The sequence below is a fragment of the Stenella coeruleoalba genome, assembly GCF_951394435.1.
Source record: "Stenella coeruleoalba genome assembly, chromosome: 6".
NCBI classification, from domain to species: domain Eukaryota; kingdom Metazoa; phylum Chordata; class Mammalia; order Artiodactyla; family Delphinidae; genus Stenella; species Stenella coeruleoalba.
This window is the reverse complement of record NC_137151.1, coordinates 64,384,146-64,402,169: the sequence shown is the minus strand read 5'-3', so window position 1 is coordinate 64,402,169 and position 18,024 is coordinate 64,384,146. Positions and strand designations below refer to the sequence as shown.

The window sequence follows — 18,024 nt, the reverse complement described above, 5'->3', positions numbered from 1 at the left end:
AAGAAGGATATGGCATACAACAGAATACTACGTCGCTATAAACGAGCAGAAAAGAATGAGAAAGCTCTCTGTGAACCTATACGGAGAAATTCCAAGGTATATTATTAAGTTAAATAAAAGGCAAGGTGCAGAGCAGCATATAGAATGCTACTGCCATCTCCCACTTGAATTAAACAGGCTAGAGGGAACTCTGTATGTGTATTTCCTAGAGCACACGTAGAAAATCTCAGGAAGGACGCACAGAAAGCCTACAGCTTGATTGCCTCTGTGAGGTAGACCAGGAAGATGAGTGACAGGAGTTGAGAGGGCTAGATTTCATGGAATACCCTATTGTACTTTTTGATTTTTAAGCGATTCTTAAGCCATATGATTGTATTACCTATTTTAAGAAAGAAATTTTTCTGCCTGAGCCCTGTAGGCATTTGCGTCTGTGATGCAGTGTATACTCCAATAAGAAATAAGGGATTGTGCCTTACCAAGTTTAAGAGTTGGTTGTTTTGGGACTTTTTTTTAGGATTGAAAGAGTTTTTTTTAATAAGAGTTATTAAAGGTCCCCTGGGTCTTGAAACTGTTGCTCTCAAGTTATTAACGTTTCCTCTGGAAAGTTGCACAGACATAGTGTCTGGCTTTAAATCATACCTATTTTCAGCTTCCCTTACATCAGGAGTATCCTGTGCCATATCAATTAAAGTAAGTGTCCTTTCAATTAAAGGTGTTAAGTATGAGTCCAAAAAAGATTAATTCTTTGTGAAAGGATGACCTTCAGTAGTTAGATCCAATTAGGCATTTTTCCAACTATATTTCATCCTGATGGGACAAGTCTACTACACACAATGAATCACTGTGATCTTTTCAAAGGTGGGTATTTTAGGTTCAGAGTCATAAAAGAATGACGTGACTAGGCAACCTCCATAACTTGAGCCACCGTTGATGTAGATCAAGATTATGGATGTTGGGTGTGTATTACTTCTGTGGGATTGATACGTAAAGAATAAGGATGTGCATCATGATATGTTGGATGTGGTTCTCATACCTCTCCGCTCATGACCTTAGTAGAACAAACTAATTTAGACAAGCCTGATCAAAAGAAAAAGAGGAAAGGAACAATGGCATAAATTATGGTCACACCTAATTCCTTTTCTTTTTTTCTCCTTCTGTCATTTCATTATTAAACACACTATAAATACTTGCTTTCCTAGTGATTATTTTTTCTTTTTGAATTGTTGTCCTAATTCAACCTTTGCTGATGCACAACACACAAAACGAAGGCGTAAACGAATGCTTGCTGATCTTTTTACAGTAGCGTGTAAAATGTTGGGGAATATTTGTTTTCACTCAAAAGTTAAAGGGAATCGAACATTTGTATTTGCATTAGGTATTTCCAGTATGGAATTGTTGCTCCTCACTCTGCCACTCATTAACTTTGTAAAACAAAACCATTGAATGTACTCACCAAGAAATGGGAAACAAGTAATACCTGCTTTGTATATTTCAAAGGTTTATTATCAGGATCAGATGAAATCTGGTATCAGTATTTCTCAAAGTGTGGTCCTGTAACCCCCGAGGGGTCCTTGAGACCCTTTCAAGGAGCTTATGAGGTGGAAACTATTTTTATAATATTAAGAAAGTATCGGCCTTTTTCTCTCTCATTGTTTCACATACATACAGTAGAATTTCCAGTAGCTGGCTACATGATATGTGATATTGCAGCAGATTGAATACAAAGGCAAATATAAGAATCCAGCTACCTGAAGACAGACATTACAGAGGTTTACAAAAATAGAAAACAATGCATACTTTTCACTGATTTGTTTTTCTTTTGGAAAGTAAAATAATTTTATGTAAAAAAAAATTTTTTTTTTTGACATTAACATGTGATGGGCTGATTATTTTCATTTTCAAGTGAATTAATAAATATTTTAAAACTTATCAGTTTTAATTCCTAATACAGTAAATATTGATAGATACAACCGACATAAACAAAAGTTCCTTAGGGGTCCTTGATACTTTTTAAGAATGTAAAAGAGTCCTAAGACCAAAAAGTTTGAGAACTGCCAACGGATATGAAAACACTGTGTAATGTGTGGTGACATTGTAGTTTATGAAGAAAATTCAGGCAACATGCAGACAGCCCTTCCAGTGCAGGCACTGGTTGCTCACTCCACCTCCAGGGCAGGCTTGCTTTCCCTGGGGTCCAAGATGATCTCTGAACCATATACAGTTGCCTGCAATTTCACGTGTCGGTCATGTGTCTGCTTTTTTAGTGGGAGCATTCACAATTTTCACAGTTTTCAGATTCTCAGAAGGTCCTGAAAGAAGCACAGCTATAGGAATTGCTAATGTCCGCTAGTTCCCATTCTGTCTTCGAGAGGAGTAACGATAAAGTCGTGGTGCGGACACCCGAGAGGAGATTCTGAGGTTCCAGGCTCTCATGTCGGTAGCCTGGGCTTGGTTGTCTCTGGAGTTCCTGACCCTTTACCTCTCTGGTTGTGGGAGGTATTAGACTTGGGTCAGCTTCTCTAGGCACTGGGAGAAGGGCTTTCTCTCAGTTGGTACCATGCCTTTGTCATCGTTCTGGGCCTCCTCACACTTGGTGTCATAGGATGTGGTAGGACATCAAGAACCACCATCAGGCTATGGACCACAAAGGGCCCATAGACTGACATCATCAAGATTCGGGCACTGTACCTAGAGACCAGGAGATATTACCAGAGTTTTAGAGTATCAGAGGGTTTGATCAGACTTGCCTGGCACTGGAAGGAGGATGTTCAGGGCTTGGTGTTCACACCATCTCTGTCTCTGTCTCTGGCACTCCTGGCAGCTGAGCAAAGGGTTGAATGCATACAGAAATTACTATTTCATATGTCCTACTGCAGTTCCTTAAAAGTTTTTTTTAATTAACTTTAATTCTAGCATCTGTCGAGAGTTACTCATAATATTTTAGTGTTCTTATGAGAAAATAAAGCCATTCTGATTATAACTCACGGGTCCTTACTGTTATGTCTTGAAATTAATATGAATGGAAAAATCGTATCTTAGATACTTATTTGTTCCATATTTCCCCAGTGTCATTTGATATTTTGATTGAATGTACATATATGTGTCTATTGTAGTTTTATGTAAGCGTTTTAAATTTCTTAAAAGTTTTATATATTCAGTGGGCAATTTCATAACATTCAGAGGTCCCCCTCTATTTATTTAGATAAAATTTTTAACAACAAAATACACATCTTATTCTGGACATTTTTGTTGTATGATTTAATGTACAGTGCTGTTGTGAAGTTTATCGCTAAGGCTATCTTCCTTGTTTGTTTCACTTTTAAAAATAATTTGAGGGGACTTCCCTGGTGGTACAGTGGTTAAGACTTTGCCTTCCAATGCAGTGGGTGTGGGTTCGACCTCTGGTCGGGGAGCTAAGATCCCACAGGCTTCACGGCCAAAAAACCAAAGCAAAAAACAGAAGCAATATGTGACAAATTCAATAAAAACTTTAAAAATGGTCCACATCAAAAAAAAAAAAACTTAAAAAAAATAATTTGATAAAATACTATTTTCCCAGGAAAAAATATGAAAAATGTATTGAATACTATTTATGCTAGACTAAAAGCTTCTGAAATTTTTAATTATGGAATTAAATTTAAGGTTACTGATTTAGTGTAGATTTTATAAAAGGAGCATTTAGATTTGGAATTTTGTGATACAATCATGTTTGTATAAGGTAAATTCAATCAGTTAAACAATATCTCCCTTTATTCTTGTCATAACTGCCTCTTCCAGTGGAAGAAGTATCTAGAAGTAACCCAAAACTATTAAATGCTATCTATATGTCAGTAGCATCTTGTAAAAATCGGAATACATTTAGTTTGGTTAAACTCTGCTTCATTAGATTTTAATGTGCTATTTGTTATGTATTTCAGGAACTCCAGAAAGGAACTTAATGATATACGATTTGAGTTTACTCCAGGAAGAGGTAAGCTTTAATTGAAATTATCATTTTATTGCTACCAAGAGCATTTCAGAAATTGATTACTAGCATGTAGTTATAATTTGCTATTCAAAAATGTGTTCTCTAAAAACAAAGGAGGGAAGGAAGGAAGAAAGGAAGGATTTGCAATAATTGTGGGGAATCCAAACCGAACCCACTACTGACTGCATGAATTCCAGTGACACGTGCTGCACAGAATATACGCACTTACAAATTACATCTGTGAGCTCAACCATGAAAAGAAGTGCTGGCGTGGTGATTCGGGGCCTAAAGGACATTATGATGAGTGTGATGAGACGCGCGTAGCAGTCTTAATTAGGGTTGAGCAACAAACAGTGACATCAGACCAAAAGGTAGCATACTTTGCCTCTCTGTTGTCGGTTCAGATTACACGAAGCCTGTGCTGAGGAGTATCTGGGCCTCTACTTGCTGCAGGCACCGCTAGGAAACTTGGTAGGAACAGTGCTAGTCTTGCAGCTGAATATAATTTTAGTATTTTGAGTAGTTATTAAAATAGTTTCAAGGCTAGACTGGTTGCTCTTTTAGCGCCTGGATGCCTGGAAGTCATTGAGCCATGTCCTGTTTCTTGGTGTCTCTAGCACCTGGCAGGTGCCTGGTATGCACGAGAATCTCAAGTCATTTTGGTTAATTATTGGATACAGGCTTTGGAGATCACGACATCAGTTGTTAAACAAAAATTGCTCTTTGCACTCTTTAGTGCATAACCAAAACAATCTAGAGAAGTGAAAAACAGATGCTAATGCTAAGACTGGAGCTGTTGACCTTGATCTCTGGTTTCAGACTTTTATATACATGAAAACAGCTTCGATGTCTCATTAGTCTTATACATTTGAACATATTAATATATGTAAGCTAATAACATTCTCTATTTTATGTATTAGAACTCCACGTAAATTTTTATTCGATTAAATAAATTGTATTTGCTAAAATTTTGAAAACCCGAAACTTTCTAGCTTGATAGCTAGTCAGTCAGTTAACTGCTTGACCTCCCTGCTATTATCAACTGTAAGAAGACACAAACTCAAATGCTTACAGGAGCCAAAGTGAATGGTGGGAACTTCAGAAAACCAAAGAGTTCTGTCTAAATACATTCGGGTTCAGTGCCCACCAAACAAAATATGTTCCTGGGCCATAGGTGGTCAGTCATAGATTCATTGGCCCTGATGTCTAGTCCCCTGTAAACACAAAGATTTCATGATTTCCAGTATATTTGAATTAAACATATCTTTTTACAAAAGAAATGTGAATAAGGCCCTGGTGAATTTGCTAACTGATCTTTCTTTCCGGGGGCAGTCTTTGACAATTTAAGAGTCAGTCTGTGAAATTGAACAGTTGCCGGTTGCTGTTATCAAAAAGCTGTTTTGTCATAATATAAAGATATGGAGCAGCCAATACTGTAATAAAATCTAGCAGTTATATAATAAATGTTTCAAGTATAGTAAGTAAAAGAATTCTTATTTTAAGGGTTTCTTTTCATCTGATTGTGTCAGATTGACAGTGGCAATAAGAATCAATTCTAATTTCAAAGGTACCAAGGAAATGAATTTCTGAGTTGAGGATTGCTGGGGATAAGACGGCCTTATCAGCATTACCTGGCCCTTTGTGCTAGCTTTGGCAACCTCATTTGCCATGGTTAGATTCAGAGTCTCTGCTTTTGTGGCCCAGACAGAAACCATAGTGCTCGCTTCCTGTTGATAGCTGGCCTTCCCTGGGGAGCGAGCACAGCCGTTTAGTTTCAGAAACACCATAGCTATATCACTGTACCTCTGTGATTACTGATGCTGTCTGCATTTGAGATGTTGTTTGCGCTCGATCTGTGCATGCATACCATGTGTACTATGTCTCTGGCGTATACACAGATAAATATATACGTCATTGAGTGTGTAATATGAACATATCAAATATTCTGTCGTCATTTGAGGGCAAGCCCTTTGTGTTTACTATGTTGCTGTAATGATCTAGAAAGCAGGGCGTACGTGATTATGATTATTTAACCCGTTTACACATTAGGAACGTCAAGCAGCTTAAAGAAAAATAAATTACCAATTACCTTCAAGTTTTTGTTCTAAACTATTACTGATATGTTACTTAACTTGCATGAAAAATAACTGCTTAATGGCACACACACAGACAAGGAATATTTCCATTTTGACCAACCAGCACAACCCTTTTGCTATTTTAATATGACTCATTTGGTACCCAAGAGTCCTGAAAATAGTCAGAGGTGCTGTACACTTTGCTCATTTGGGAACGTTAATTTGCTTCCGTACGGCTTTAGTGCTAGCCCTCAATGTGACTTTGTTGATTATTCCATTCTCAACTACTTTCTTTGATTATAGCTCCTTACTCAAGTGTAAGATCTCACTGATACTTTAGAGATGGTGGTAACACATCCAGTTGCTTTTAACCACTGACTACTCTGTGCCCGGTGTCTACGAGGCAGGCACTTTAATTCAATAGGCTTCTTTTCCTGCAGTTTCTAGTGGCATCCAGGGAGATGGCGATTGTGAGGCTGAATGTTCTAAAGCTACATCATTTTCAGAGTAGAGCCTTTCATTCTGCTACCTTGGGTTCCATGCTGTGAGAGGTTTTATCTCTGAGAGAATTTTATAAGGTGTTTCTTGTACTTCTGACAGTTAAGGACAAGGCCCAAGATAAGCCCACCTTTTTTTTTTTTTTAAGCCCACCTTGTATGGAATTTCATTGTTTAGTAAGAGTCCTATGTTTTTCTTTTCCATTTTCTTCATTCCATTTCACTGAATGAGTAAAATGATAGAATACCACAGATTCTCTGAAAGTACAAAGAATATATATCAGCTCTCAAATTTTTATTGGAGATTTAGGAAATAGGGCCATGTATGAGGGAGAAAGAGCACAAGGGTGTAAGCAGCATTTCACGTGACCTTTGGCTGCCTCATCATCATCAATTACCATTTGTTGAGTAATTACTATGAGTCAGACCCTGGGCTAATAAGCACATTAAAGCCCAGTGTGAAAGATAATTATACCTTCAGCTATGTGCTCACGCAGGTGCGCGCGCGCGCACACACACACACACACAGACACACAGACACACACACACACACACACACACACACACACCTACACCTACCTGAGCCCACTTACATAATCACCACATGTGAAACACAGGCTAAGCAGGGAAACCCAGTCTGTGTTGAGGGCAGGCTTCAGCATAGCAAACTGCAATTCAGTTTAGGTGCTTGTTTGATTCAGGAGCTATGCTTTCCCAGTTTCTTCTTATCCAGCTATAGTATGGGCTATTTGTGAGAATATCAGGCCGCCATGGAGACCATGTCATCTCCCTTGTGAAAACATAGGGGTTCATAATGGTTCTTTGAGCACATGGCAATTTATCAATTTCCCTTTACAAAGTCTTCATACAGACTTCTCACTATTGTCGTGTTCGTCTATAACCTCTCAATTAAGTAATTTCAGTTATATTCACTTGCTACAGCCTGTTCAGTCCCATCTTTATGAGATTGCTAACTCCTGTCACTTACCATTGAGAAACTACATTCTTTTATCCAACCACATTTTCTAAGAGAATGAGTCTGTTGCTATCAAATGATCAAAGTCATGTTAAAGGATTTTCTTAATAGCATAAATTTAAAGAGCTCATCTTAATAGTCCAACAAGCTCATAGGCTGTTTGTACCAAATATAAGGTTGTATCAAATGCTACGTCTTCAACGTTTGCCATAAATTCTAACTCAGTAGCTACTAATGATAGAAAAGGATTGATGGTGGCTGGAGTTCACCTTGGCAAGAAAGAAGAGCAGTGTTCATAGGGAACAGTTATGAGCTAACTTCTAGAGGGGCATTTGAGAATAACTCAGATAGTAGACAAAGGGTAATAGTTTTTTGGTTCAACAAAAATGAAACAATAAGTTTGTAAAACCTCTGTTGAATAAAGAGCAGGATGCAAATTGTACGTGGCAAAAGTATTTCACATTTTGCTTCTGATTTTTCCTCCTGATAGAATCTGAATTGTTGAATTGAAACACACATGGATGATTTTTCTAAATGAAAAATCTATATTTTACATTGTACTGGATTTTGGGGTTTTATTGTATGGTTACTGATACACCTTCATTTCACGTTTGGGCAGATACGGCAGACGGCGTTTCTCAGGAGCTCTTCTCTGCTGGCTTAGTCGATGGTCATGATGTAGTTATAGGTAAGTCACTTTTTAATGCATGTAGTGTCATTTTGTTGATACATCAAATGGAAATGCACTTAGAAACAAAAGTTTTCATAAAGGAATAATTCTGTGAATTTCTGAAAATTTCTTGAATTCTTATCTTTTATGTGAAATGGGTATATTTAAGAGTCATATTTAACTTCCTGTTTCAAAAGCTCTTAAATGTAATTCTGTCCCATTTGTCTGGATGTGATTTATCCAATGCAGAACGTCACTTATTGGAGATAAAACAGAGAACCTAGAAGACCGAAACGTCCATGACATAGCAAACCCAAGATACTATAAATTCCATGCAGCAAAGTATGGGAACTTCTGAGGTCCTTTCTCTGAGTTTCTCTATTCTTTTTCCTAGCTCTTAGTAAGGTTCATTCATTATAAAGTTTTAAGGTTGGTTAGGACTTAACGATCATTCAGGCCAGTTCCACCATTGTGTAGACCAGGAAGCGAATTCCTAAAGTGATTCAGTGGTTTGTCCAGGGCCATGCAGCTGGGTTGCGGCAGAACCACCACACTTTGAGACTGTGGCTCTTTCTACTACTTTTAGAATCAAGAAAAGGCTGCGTTGGAACTAGGGGAGCCTGCTAGCTCTAGGCATGCTGACAGGAGCAAGAAATGACTGCTGGCCAAGCAAGGCAGAAAAGCTGTGTAGAGGCAGAAAGTGTCATCTAAGAAAAAGCATAGCCTGATTCTACCTAGGGTGAGGGTGAGGGTGAAGGGCTCCACACTCTTCAGCAAATTCTGAGTTTATGAAGATTTTATAATGTAGCCTATTACTGCATATTGGTAATGAAGACCCTAAGTAATAAGGATGAGTTAATATTAATTATGACATTATGTTCATTATATTGTTAATTATATATAATTATAATAACACTATAATAGTATTATGGTAAAAGTTTCTTTAAAAATATTCAAATCAAAACCAATCCTTGAAATAGCCTGGGCCCCTTAAATGATATGTTTTAACTTTTTAAAAAAATCACATACTTGAAATAATCCTTCCCCCAAAATACTGGAGTGTGTCACTAAGAGGGAGCTTGAGGTAGATATACTTACCCATCAGAATAGTTTGTTCTGGGCTTCCCTGGTGGTGCAGTGGTTGGGAGTCCGCCTGCCGATCTAGGGGGCATGGGGTCGTGCCCAGGTCCGGGAGGATCCCATATGCTGTGGAGCGGCTGGGCCCGTGAGCCATGGCCGCTGGGCCTGCGCATCCAGAGCCTGTGCTCCGCAACGGGAGAGGCCACAACAGTGAGAGGCCCGCGTACCACAAAAAAAAAAAAAAAAAAAGAATAGTTTGTTCTTAGAATCTCTATAATATACATCATTATAAAGTGAATTGTTTGGGCTTCCCTGGTGGCGCAGTGGTTGAGAATCCGCCTGCCGATGCAGGGGACACGGGTTCAAGCCCTGGTCCGGGAAGATGCCACATGCCGCGGAGCAACTAGGCCCGTGCACCACAACTACTGAGCCTGCGCTCTAGAGTCCATGTGCCACAACTGCTGAAGCCCGTGCACCTGGAGCCCATGCTCTGCTACAAGAGAAACCACCGCCATGAGAAGGGTGCGCACCACAATGAAGAGTAGCCCCCGATCGCTGCAACTAGAGAAAGCCTGCACGCAGCAACGAAGACCCAATACAGCCAAAAGTAAATAAATTTATTAAAAAAGTGAATTGTTTTATGTAAATAAGAGTAACAGGGAGTTTAGTGGGAGATTGGAATTCTGACTAAAGAATTAGTACCTAATATGTTATTGGTATACAAATATTCATAAATGTAGGTACAAAGATATCTTTGTAATTAGAAAAAAGTAAGCTTTTCCTGATTAATTACACATGAAGTGTACACATTGGCCTCACAAGGGAGCTCTGTTTCCTTTGCCAAGTGGTACATGTGTAAAGAGATAGAGACATATTTTAAAGGAAAGTGACATGCACATGGACCTACAGGTGTGTGTATATATTTCCTTGTATATTGTCTTTCATACTTTACTTTAAAACCTTGTGAGGTCCCATGGCCAGCTGAGTTCTTCCCTCAGTTTTCTGATCAAAGTGAGGGGAAGATGAGTAATAAGATCAATTCAACTTTGGCATCTATTGTATCAGTAAGTTCCATCTCAGAATTCTTTATGTTAACAGTTGATAAACGTAGATTCTCTCATTTGAAAAAATGAGCACACACCTCTGTGTCTTAGTTTACCTGAAGAAATAAGGAGAAAAGTTAACGGCTAGATCACGATACCCTGTAAGGTATTGGTATATTTTCCTTAAAGAGAGCTATGGTCCATACCCAAAGCAGCCAGAATTTAAAATTAATTAACAAATAAAAAATAATTTTAAAACACCCACTAATGTCTCCTATTTGGCAAAAAAGTTGAGGAGCACGTGGTCTTTTGATTTGAGGTCATCGTGGCAGGTGGTAGGGCGCAGGAAGAATGAAAGAGATTCGTGGAGAAGTATCAGGTCACATCTTTATTTAAGCATGATCTTGCTTCAGGCTTACCGTCAAATTTAGTGTACTTCTTTTTTCGCCCCAGGCTCAGCTAAGCTAGAGGATTTTGGATTGTTGAGTTTTTTAAAAGTGGAAATTAAGGCATAATTCACATCCAAATTATTGAGTGTGATTTAAATAACCAGAAAGCTTGGGGCTTCCCTGGTGGCGCAGTGGTTGAGAGTCCGCCTGCCGATGCAGGGGACACGGGTTCGTGCGCCGGTCCGGGACGATCCCACATGCCGTGGAGCGGCTGGGCCCGTGAGCCATGGCCGCTGAGCCTGCGCGTCCAGAGCCTGTGCTCTGCAGCGGGAGAGGCCACAACAGTGAGCGACCCGCGTACCGCAAAAAAAAAAATAATAATAAATAAATAACCAGAAAGCTTCTGTTTTTCTATGCTGTATTTATTCTTCCCCAAATTTTTTATTTTGCCTTTTTCCCCTTCTTAGAGCTGAAGTGTAGAGTGTTGGAGTGAGACTGAGCGTGTGCACTTGTGTGCACAGGTGCAGTACTGACCACACCTCACAGGGACAGCTCACCTAAGAGTTACAATGTCTGCATATTTCATTTGATCATCACATCAATTCTATAAGGTAGAAAGGACAGGTTTTAATCAATATTTTATGGACAAAAAAGGGAGGTCAAAAGAAGTTTCTGGGTTATTATAACTTGTCATAGTCCCTGAACTTGGATCTTGTGATTCCAAGCCCAGAGCCTAATCCTGAACCTGACACTCTGTGTACAATTAATCCAATATCTTTAGCCTTGAAGAGGGACCTAGATAATTTTAACTGGTTTCGGTGTCTCTTGGGGGAAAAAAAAAAAAAAATAGCTTGCCCTGTTTTTCCTGTATCAGTAGATGATTTATATTCTAAGTGTTGACTATTTGATAGACAGGTGAAATGTGTTTAATTCTGTCCCCTCTAACCCCTCTCAGCCCCTCCTGCATCACTTACCTCCCTCTTTACTAGATTTGTCCCGCCAGCACATGGACATGTTTTTGTCTCCCATTCTAAAACCCTCTCTTTACTCCACCTCCCATGACAGCTACTTCTCTTCATCCCCTTGCAACTAAAGTCCTCAAAAGAATTGCCCCTGACTTCAGTTCTTCTTCTACCACTGTCTCTTGAACTCACTCCAGTCAACTTCCTCACTCCACTCAGACTATTTTTTCCAAAGCCATATCTGGGGAAGGCATACCCTTGGTAGATAAAATGGTAAATGCAAAGATAGATGTGGCCGGAGTGGAGTGAGCAAGATGGAGGGAGAGAAGATACATGATCTGTGAATGACTGCCTGCCACGCTCCTAAATCCAGTGGTTAATTCTCAGTGACCTGTCAGCAGCATTGGGCATAGTGGACAATGCCCTGCTCCATAAGTGTTTTCATTTGGTTTTTAAGACTCCATTCTCTCTTGGTTCTCCCACCTTATTTATGCTTCCTTCTTAGTCTTTTTTTTTTGTTTTGATTTTTTGTTTTTTGCGGTACGCGGGCCTGTCACTGCTGTGGCCTCTCCCGTTGCGGAGCACAGGCTCCGGACGTGCAGGCTCAGCAGCCATGGCTCACGGGCCCAGCCGCTCCGCGGCATGTGGGATCTTCCCGGACCGGGGCACGAACCCGCGTCCCCTGCATCGGCAGGCGGACTCTCAACCACTGTGCCACCAGGGAAGCCCTTTAGTCTTTTTTGTTGGTTCCTCTTCATCTCTCTGACCCAGAAATATTGACATGTCCAAGGACTCTTTCCCTGGATTTCTCCTCTTTAGTCACTCACATCCTTGGTGATACCATCTGGTTTCATGGTATTAATGCCTTCCACTCTCTAACTCCCACATTTGTATCTCCAGCACAGACCTATCCTTTGAATTCCAGACTCATATTCAGCTCTCTTTTTGGCATCTTCACATAGAAGGCTAATCACTGTCCCAGGTTTAATTAACATCTCCAAGAACCAGCCTCTGTTGTTCCTCCCAATCTGCCCCTCCAGCAGCCTTGTACCCTAAGTTGATGTCAGCTCCATCTTTTCAGGTGCATAAGCCCCAAACCTAAGAGTTGTCCTTGACTTTTCTTTCTCTCATAGTCAATATCCAGCCTATCTAAATGTACCCGAGACCCAGCCATTATTCACCATCTCCCATCCTGTTTCAAACCCCTCTCATCTCTCAGTTGAATTATTGCCTTCATCTAGTCACTGGTCTCCCTGCTTATGACTTTGCCTCCTTTCAGCCTATTCTCATCACAGCAGCCAGAGAGATACAAGTAAAACATAAGTCAGATACAAAAGGCCACACATATTATGATTCCATGTATATGAAATGACCAAAATATGCAAGTCTGTAGAGTCAGGACATAGAGTAGTGGTTGCCAGGGCCTGAGAGGGACAGGGGGAAGGGGAGTGACTGCTTAGGGGTCTTGGGCTTCGCTTTGCAGTGCTGAAAGCATTCTGGAATTAGAAGTGGTGACGGTTGTACAGCCTTGTGACTCTACTAAAAACCACTGAATTGTGCCCTTTAAAAGGGTGAGTTTTATGATATATGAATTACATCTCAATAAAAAAGTGTGAGCGAGATCACATTAATGCTTTAAATCAAACTCTAATAGCTTTCCATCCCACATCTCAGTGGCTTACAATCCTCTATATGATCTGTCCCCTGTCATTTCTCAGACCCTTCCCTCTCTTTGGCTCTCCCTCTTCCGCATTTCACCCCAGCCACACTGGCCTTTATACTTGGGATTCTCCTTCCCCAGGTACACCTGGGTATCTCCTAGTGCTTAAATGCTGCCTCTCAAAGGGGCCTTCCCTGCCCGGCTACTTAGAATTGCAACCCGCTCCCAACTCTCTACCCCCATCCTTACTTAAGTACTTTACCTAGTCTCTCCCCATCTAATAGGCTATATTTCATTTATTCATTATTTAACTATATAGGATTTTCCCTTGAGCATGAGTTTCTTGAAGGCCAGGATCTTTGTTTGGTTAAGTGCTATTTTCCCAGTGCCCCAAACTACATTTCATATAGTAGCCACTCAGTAACTTGTTAGAGATAAACAAATACTACCTTGAAATATAGAGATATCTCGTTAACACTTTCTAAAGAAGGCTATTTTAAGTATAGGATTCAATTATTTTAAGAATCTTGCTTTCAAGAGTACAGAATTCGAGTGGCATTTCACAAGTACGAAGTACATTCACTTGACAAAGTTTGCATCAAAAATAGTCCAGTTCAATTGAGAACATTGGCACGTAGAGGTCTGGGTGATTTCTTGTGTGTGTATTTTTTCAGTTTCCATAATATAAAACAGCTAACATTTAAATAGATTAAACATTCCTTTTTTTCCCCCACCAGAATTTCCTCTTGAATCAGAGTAAATGCTTCGGGCAATATAAAAAAAACTGAATAAAGCAATAGTATATGTTACGGTGCAGTGAGTGTTATGACTTTTACTATAATGTGGCAGACAGAATGTTACAAAAAAATTTTTCAGTATCCAGCTTCAGGGTAATCTGCCTTTAGTGCCAGCCTTCACAAAGCAGAATTTAGACTGAAGGAGCAGTTTAGTGACATGGAGTGATTGCTTTCTCACACAAGCAGAGCAGCACAGAAATTAAATGCAGCATTTGTAGACTGAAATCATAAACCCAGTTCAGTTGTGCTTCAATGCAGCACTACCTTAGGCAAGAAACAGAAAATATATCTAGGCCTTGTGTAAATCAGAACTAAGAATGACAAGCCCTCCTGGGTGGGTGTTGGTTTAAAGTAAGTTAACTTTGCAAGATGCAAAACTTGATGCATGTATGAATTTGCTTCTCTTGCCTTGCTGGGATGGCTGACAAATAGACCAGATGTGAGTCCTTGATCCATTTGTTTCAAAGAGGGACCCTCAGTGAGGCAGCAGAGATACTTGGTCCCTTTGCCTCCTAGTTCAGAAAAAGCCCATCTGAAGTTTTCTCAGCAGTAGAAGCAGAGAGGAGAGAAAATTAAAAACAAATTCATGTAGAAAAGAAAGCAAAAGTTCTGAATTCTCTTCACGTCTTATGCTACATGATACTTTTGAGTCTCTGTTGAATGAGTGTTAGGACCTCAGCAGTGGAAGGAACGCTGATGAGTGTGTTAAGCTAGCCGGTTACCTCTCCTCCTTCTATCTCCATGGCCCGTTCCAGGGTCCAAGATTTGACAGTGAGTGAATGTGGAAGAGGTAGCCGCTGGCAGCTTCCTTTTGAGAAAGTGCCTACTGACGGCTCTTTGCTGGGTTTTTACACCACCGTTTCCTGGCTTTGTAACATATATCTTTTTTTCTTTTCCCCTTTAGTGGGTTGAGAACCAGATGTTGGAATTTCTGTGTCCTGAGAAGGGAGCTCTGTTTCTGCATTTATTTATACAATTGTCCTTTGAGGGATTTTGTGCCTAGGTAACTAGTTAGCATGGCCCTGGAATCTAATATTAGCTATATATATTCCCATAAGCTCTCTCAGTGGACTTTCGGACATTCTGTTGATGTCCCTGGCATGCTGTTTTCCTGCACATGGAGAATCCTTTTCAAAACCTGTCTGCCCTCAAAGATTCACTGTAAATGCCACCTCCAGGAAGCCTTCTCTGATGCTCACCCCCTCCCTAACGAAATCTAGAGGACAGTTTTTTCTTGGCCTGAACACCAGAGAACTGTTTTTACCTTTAGCAACATGTGTCTTTCATCCTTCTCTGCTCCTGGCACCGACCTTCTCTTTGTGAGGAGGTTGAGTGCACCTTTAGGGAAAGGCCTGTTTTCTATTTTTTTGAATCTCTACCATCCTTGCCACACATAGGCACTTAAATATGTTTTTGGATAAATGAATAATTTTAATTCCATTTGGGCAATTTAACACTGGAATAGTTCATGAATTGATGACCTGGGCAACACAAATATTATTGTACCCTCTCAAAACTGAAGAGTAATTCACCATGATTGGTTTCTCTCTCTCTCTTTCTCTTTCTCTCTGCCCACCTTCCCCTTCTTTCTCTCTTTCTTAAGAATTGACTTTTCACATGACTTTTGAGTCTTGCCTCTTGGGTAGGAAATGTGGTTGCTCTCGAAGGCCTTCTGTCTTCCAGTGCTTGCTGGAGTTACAATGTTTGTCTCAGAAGTATAGACTGTGAGATGGCCTGCATCAGAATCTTACCTTGGGTACGTATTTAAAATGCACATTTCTTTTTTTTTTTTTGCGGTACACAGACCTCTCACTGTTGCGGCCTCTCCCATTGCAGAGCACAGGCTCTGGAAGCGCAGGCTCAGTGGCCATGGCTCACGGGCCCAGCCGCTCCGCGGGATGTGGGATCTTCCCAGACCAGGGCACGAACCCGCGTCCCCTGCATGGGCAGGCAGACTCTCAACCACTGCGCCACCAGGGAAGCCCATAAAATGCACATTTCTTGATTCCAGCCTAGAGTTATAGAATCTGGAGTCTTGAGCATAGAGGGTGGAAATTTGCATTTTTAACAAGCATCCCATGTGATTCTTAAACACAGTAGAATTTTGTGGTTACTTCTTCAGTTCTGCTTGTGGTAAACTTTGGAGACTGTTTTAGCTCATTTTATCATCTGTATCTCCTTTTCAGTCTCACTAATCTCCTTTGCTTTTCTGCCTGGATTCTCTTCTCCCTTTAGGAGTCTCTTTTAAAACTGTGCCAGTTAACTTTTAAAAACTGTGTGTGTATAAATGGTGTAGATGCGTGGAGGAGCCTCATTGGTATAAATTTTTACCATAATGAGTCATTACAGTTTTATTAAAACTATTGTTGCTTGGGGTGCAGTAGGTCTTCCAGGTGGCCTTCACCTTTTATGTTTCTCTACAATGGCAACGTATCTTTAGGCTCCAAAGTATGCAAGCAACAGAATATTTGCTCGTTCGTGAGCATATGGTTGGATGTGTGAAGTGCTTTGTTCCCCCAGCTATAGCCAGGGATATTTAAGTCTGTTGTGAGAGATCCAGGACTTATTGAGCAGCCGTGCACTTTTACAATGCAAGTCTTGGAAAAGAGTGAACATATTCTATCTTACATTCAGTTCAGTGATTATTCTGTGATGTTTATTGATGTTGAAATTCAATGAAGGAAAACTGTCATTAAAAAATAGTGTCTCTGTTAACTAACTGTACTATGATTTTTAAATGGTGGCAGGTAATTTTAAAAAGGAAGAAAATTCGGTAAGCCCTTCCTGGGTTTAGACAGGCTTAGTGTTAGTTAAATGATGTCAATAAGTACAGTCGCGTGATTCCTGATTAAAAGTTGTCTGTATGTTAAGTTTAATAGGCTAGGGAATTAGGGACTATAAGTGGCTTGGGAGAACTATACTGATTACTTTCCTTGTATATATTTACTAGAAATGTTGAACAGTTTGATATGGCGCAGGGTTACCATTTTCAAAAATGTGCCACTGCCCATTTGATTGTAGCTCATTGCTCCTGGTTTTCCAAATACCATTTTTTCTTTAAAAAATCCTTATTGAGGGCTTCCCTGGTGGTGCAGTGGTTGAGAGTCCACCTGCCTATGCAGGGGGCATGGGTTTGTGCCCCAGTCCGGGAAGATCCCATATGCCGCGGAGCGGCTGGGCCCGTGAGCCATGGCCGCTGAGCCTGCGCGTCCGGAGCCTGTGCTCCGCAACGGGAGAGGCCACAACAGTGAGAGGCCCGCGTACTGCAAAAAAAAAAAAAATCCTTATTGAGGTATTAATGCCTAAGTAGGAAAATTTATTTTTAATTTTAATATGAAAAAATAGTGTACAGAAATTATTTTAAAATATCTACAAGTGGTAGGCTGGACCATCTAATATATATAAAAAATATACCATGCATTAGATGACTGACCATCTTATTCAGCATTTGTACTCTTTGGCAAGGTGGTAGAATCACAGTTTTGCTGTTTAAATATTTAAAGAGCTGTTTGCTCTGTCAAACGCTGGGAGCCAGGCCTGAATAAATATGCAAAGAACAAGCCCGTACACATACACACACTCAGCATTAATTTGGTCAGAGACCTAAAAGTTAATATATTTTTTAAGTTTGTTTAAGTGCAACAGGAAGACAGACTGAAGTAAAATACAATTTTTGTTTTAACAAAGTATCATTTTTATAGTCTTTTTGACCATACTCCTCCTGTCCCCCAAAATTCAAGGAAATTAAACATAAGGAAAGTTTTCCTAGCAAACCAAATCAGAACCCTGAAAGAAGCTGCCTACTCCTATGGCTGAACCCACTGCCAGCCTTAGCCACCCCCTCTGCTTACTTATCTGCAGATTCCAATGGAAAATGACTGACTATCCTGATAAGGGTTGGCAGACTT

General features: G+C 40.1%; 1 protein-coding gene across 4 annotated transcripts in view; it reads left to right on the top strand.

Moving 5' to 3' along the window:
* Nucleotides 1-18,024, top strand: part of STK39 (serine/threonine kinase 39) — a 311,340-nt gene that overhangs the window by 246,370 nt on the left and 46,946 nt on the right. For all 4 annotated transcript variants that reach the window (XM_079925347.1, XM_079925350.1, XM_079925348.1 and 1 more), the window contains exons 15-16: nt 3,918-3,970; nt 8,135-8,203. In XM_079925347.1, coding sequence (XP_079781473.1) covers nt 3,918-3,970; nt 8,135-8,203 — 122 coding nt within the window. The remainder of the gene's footprint in view (nt 1-3,917; nt 3,971-8,134; nt 8,204-18,024) is intronic.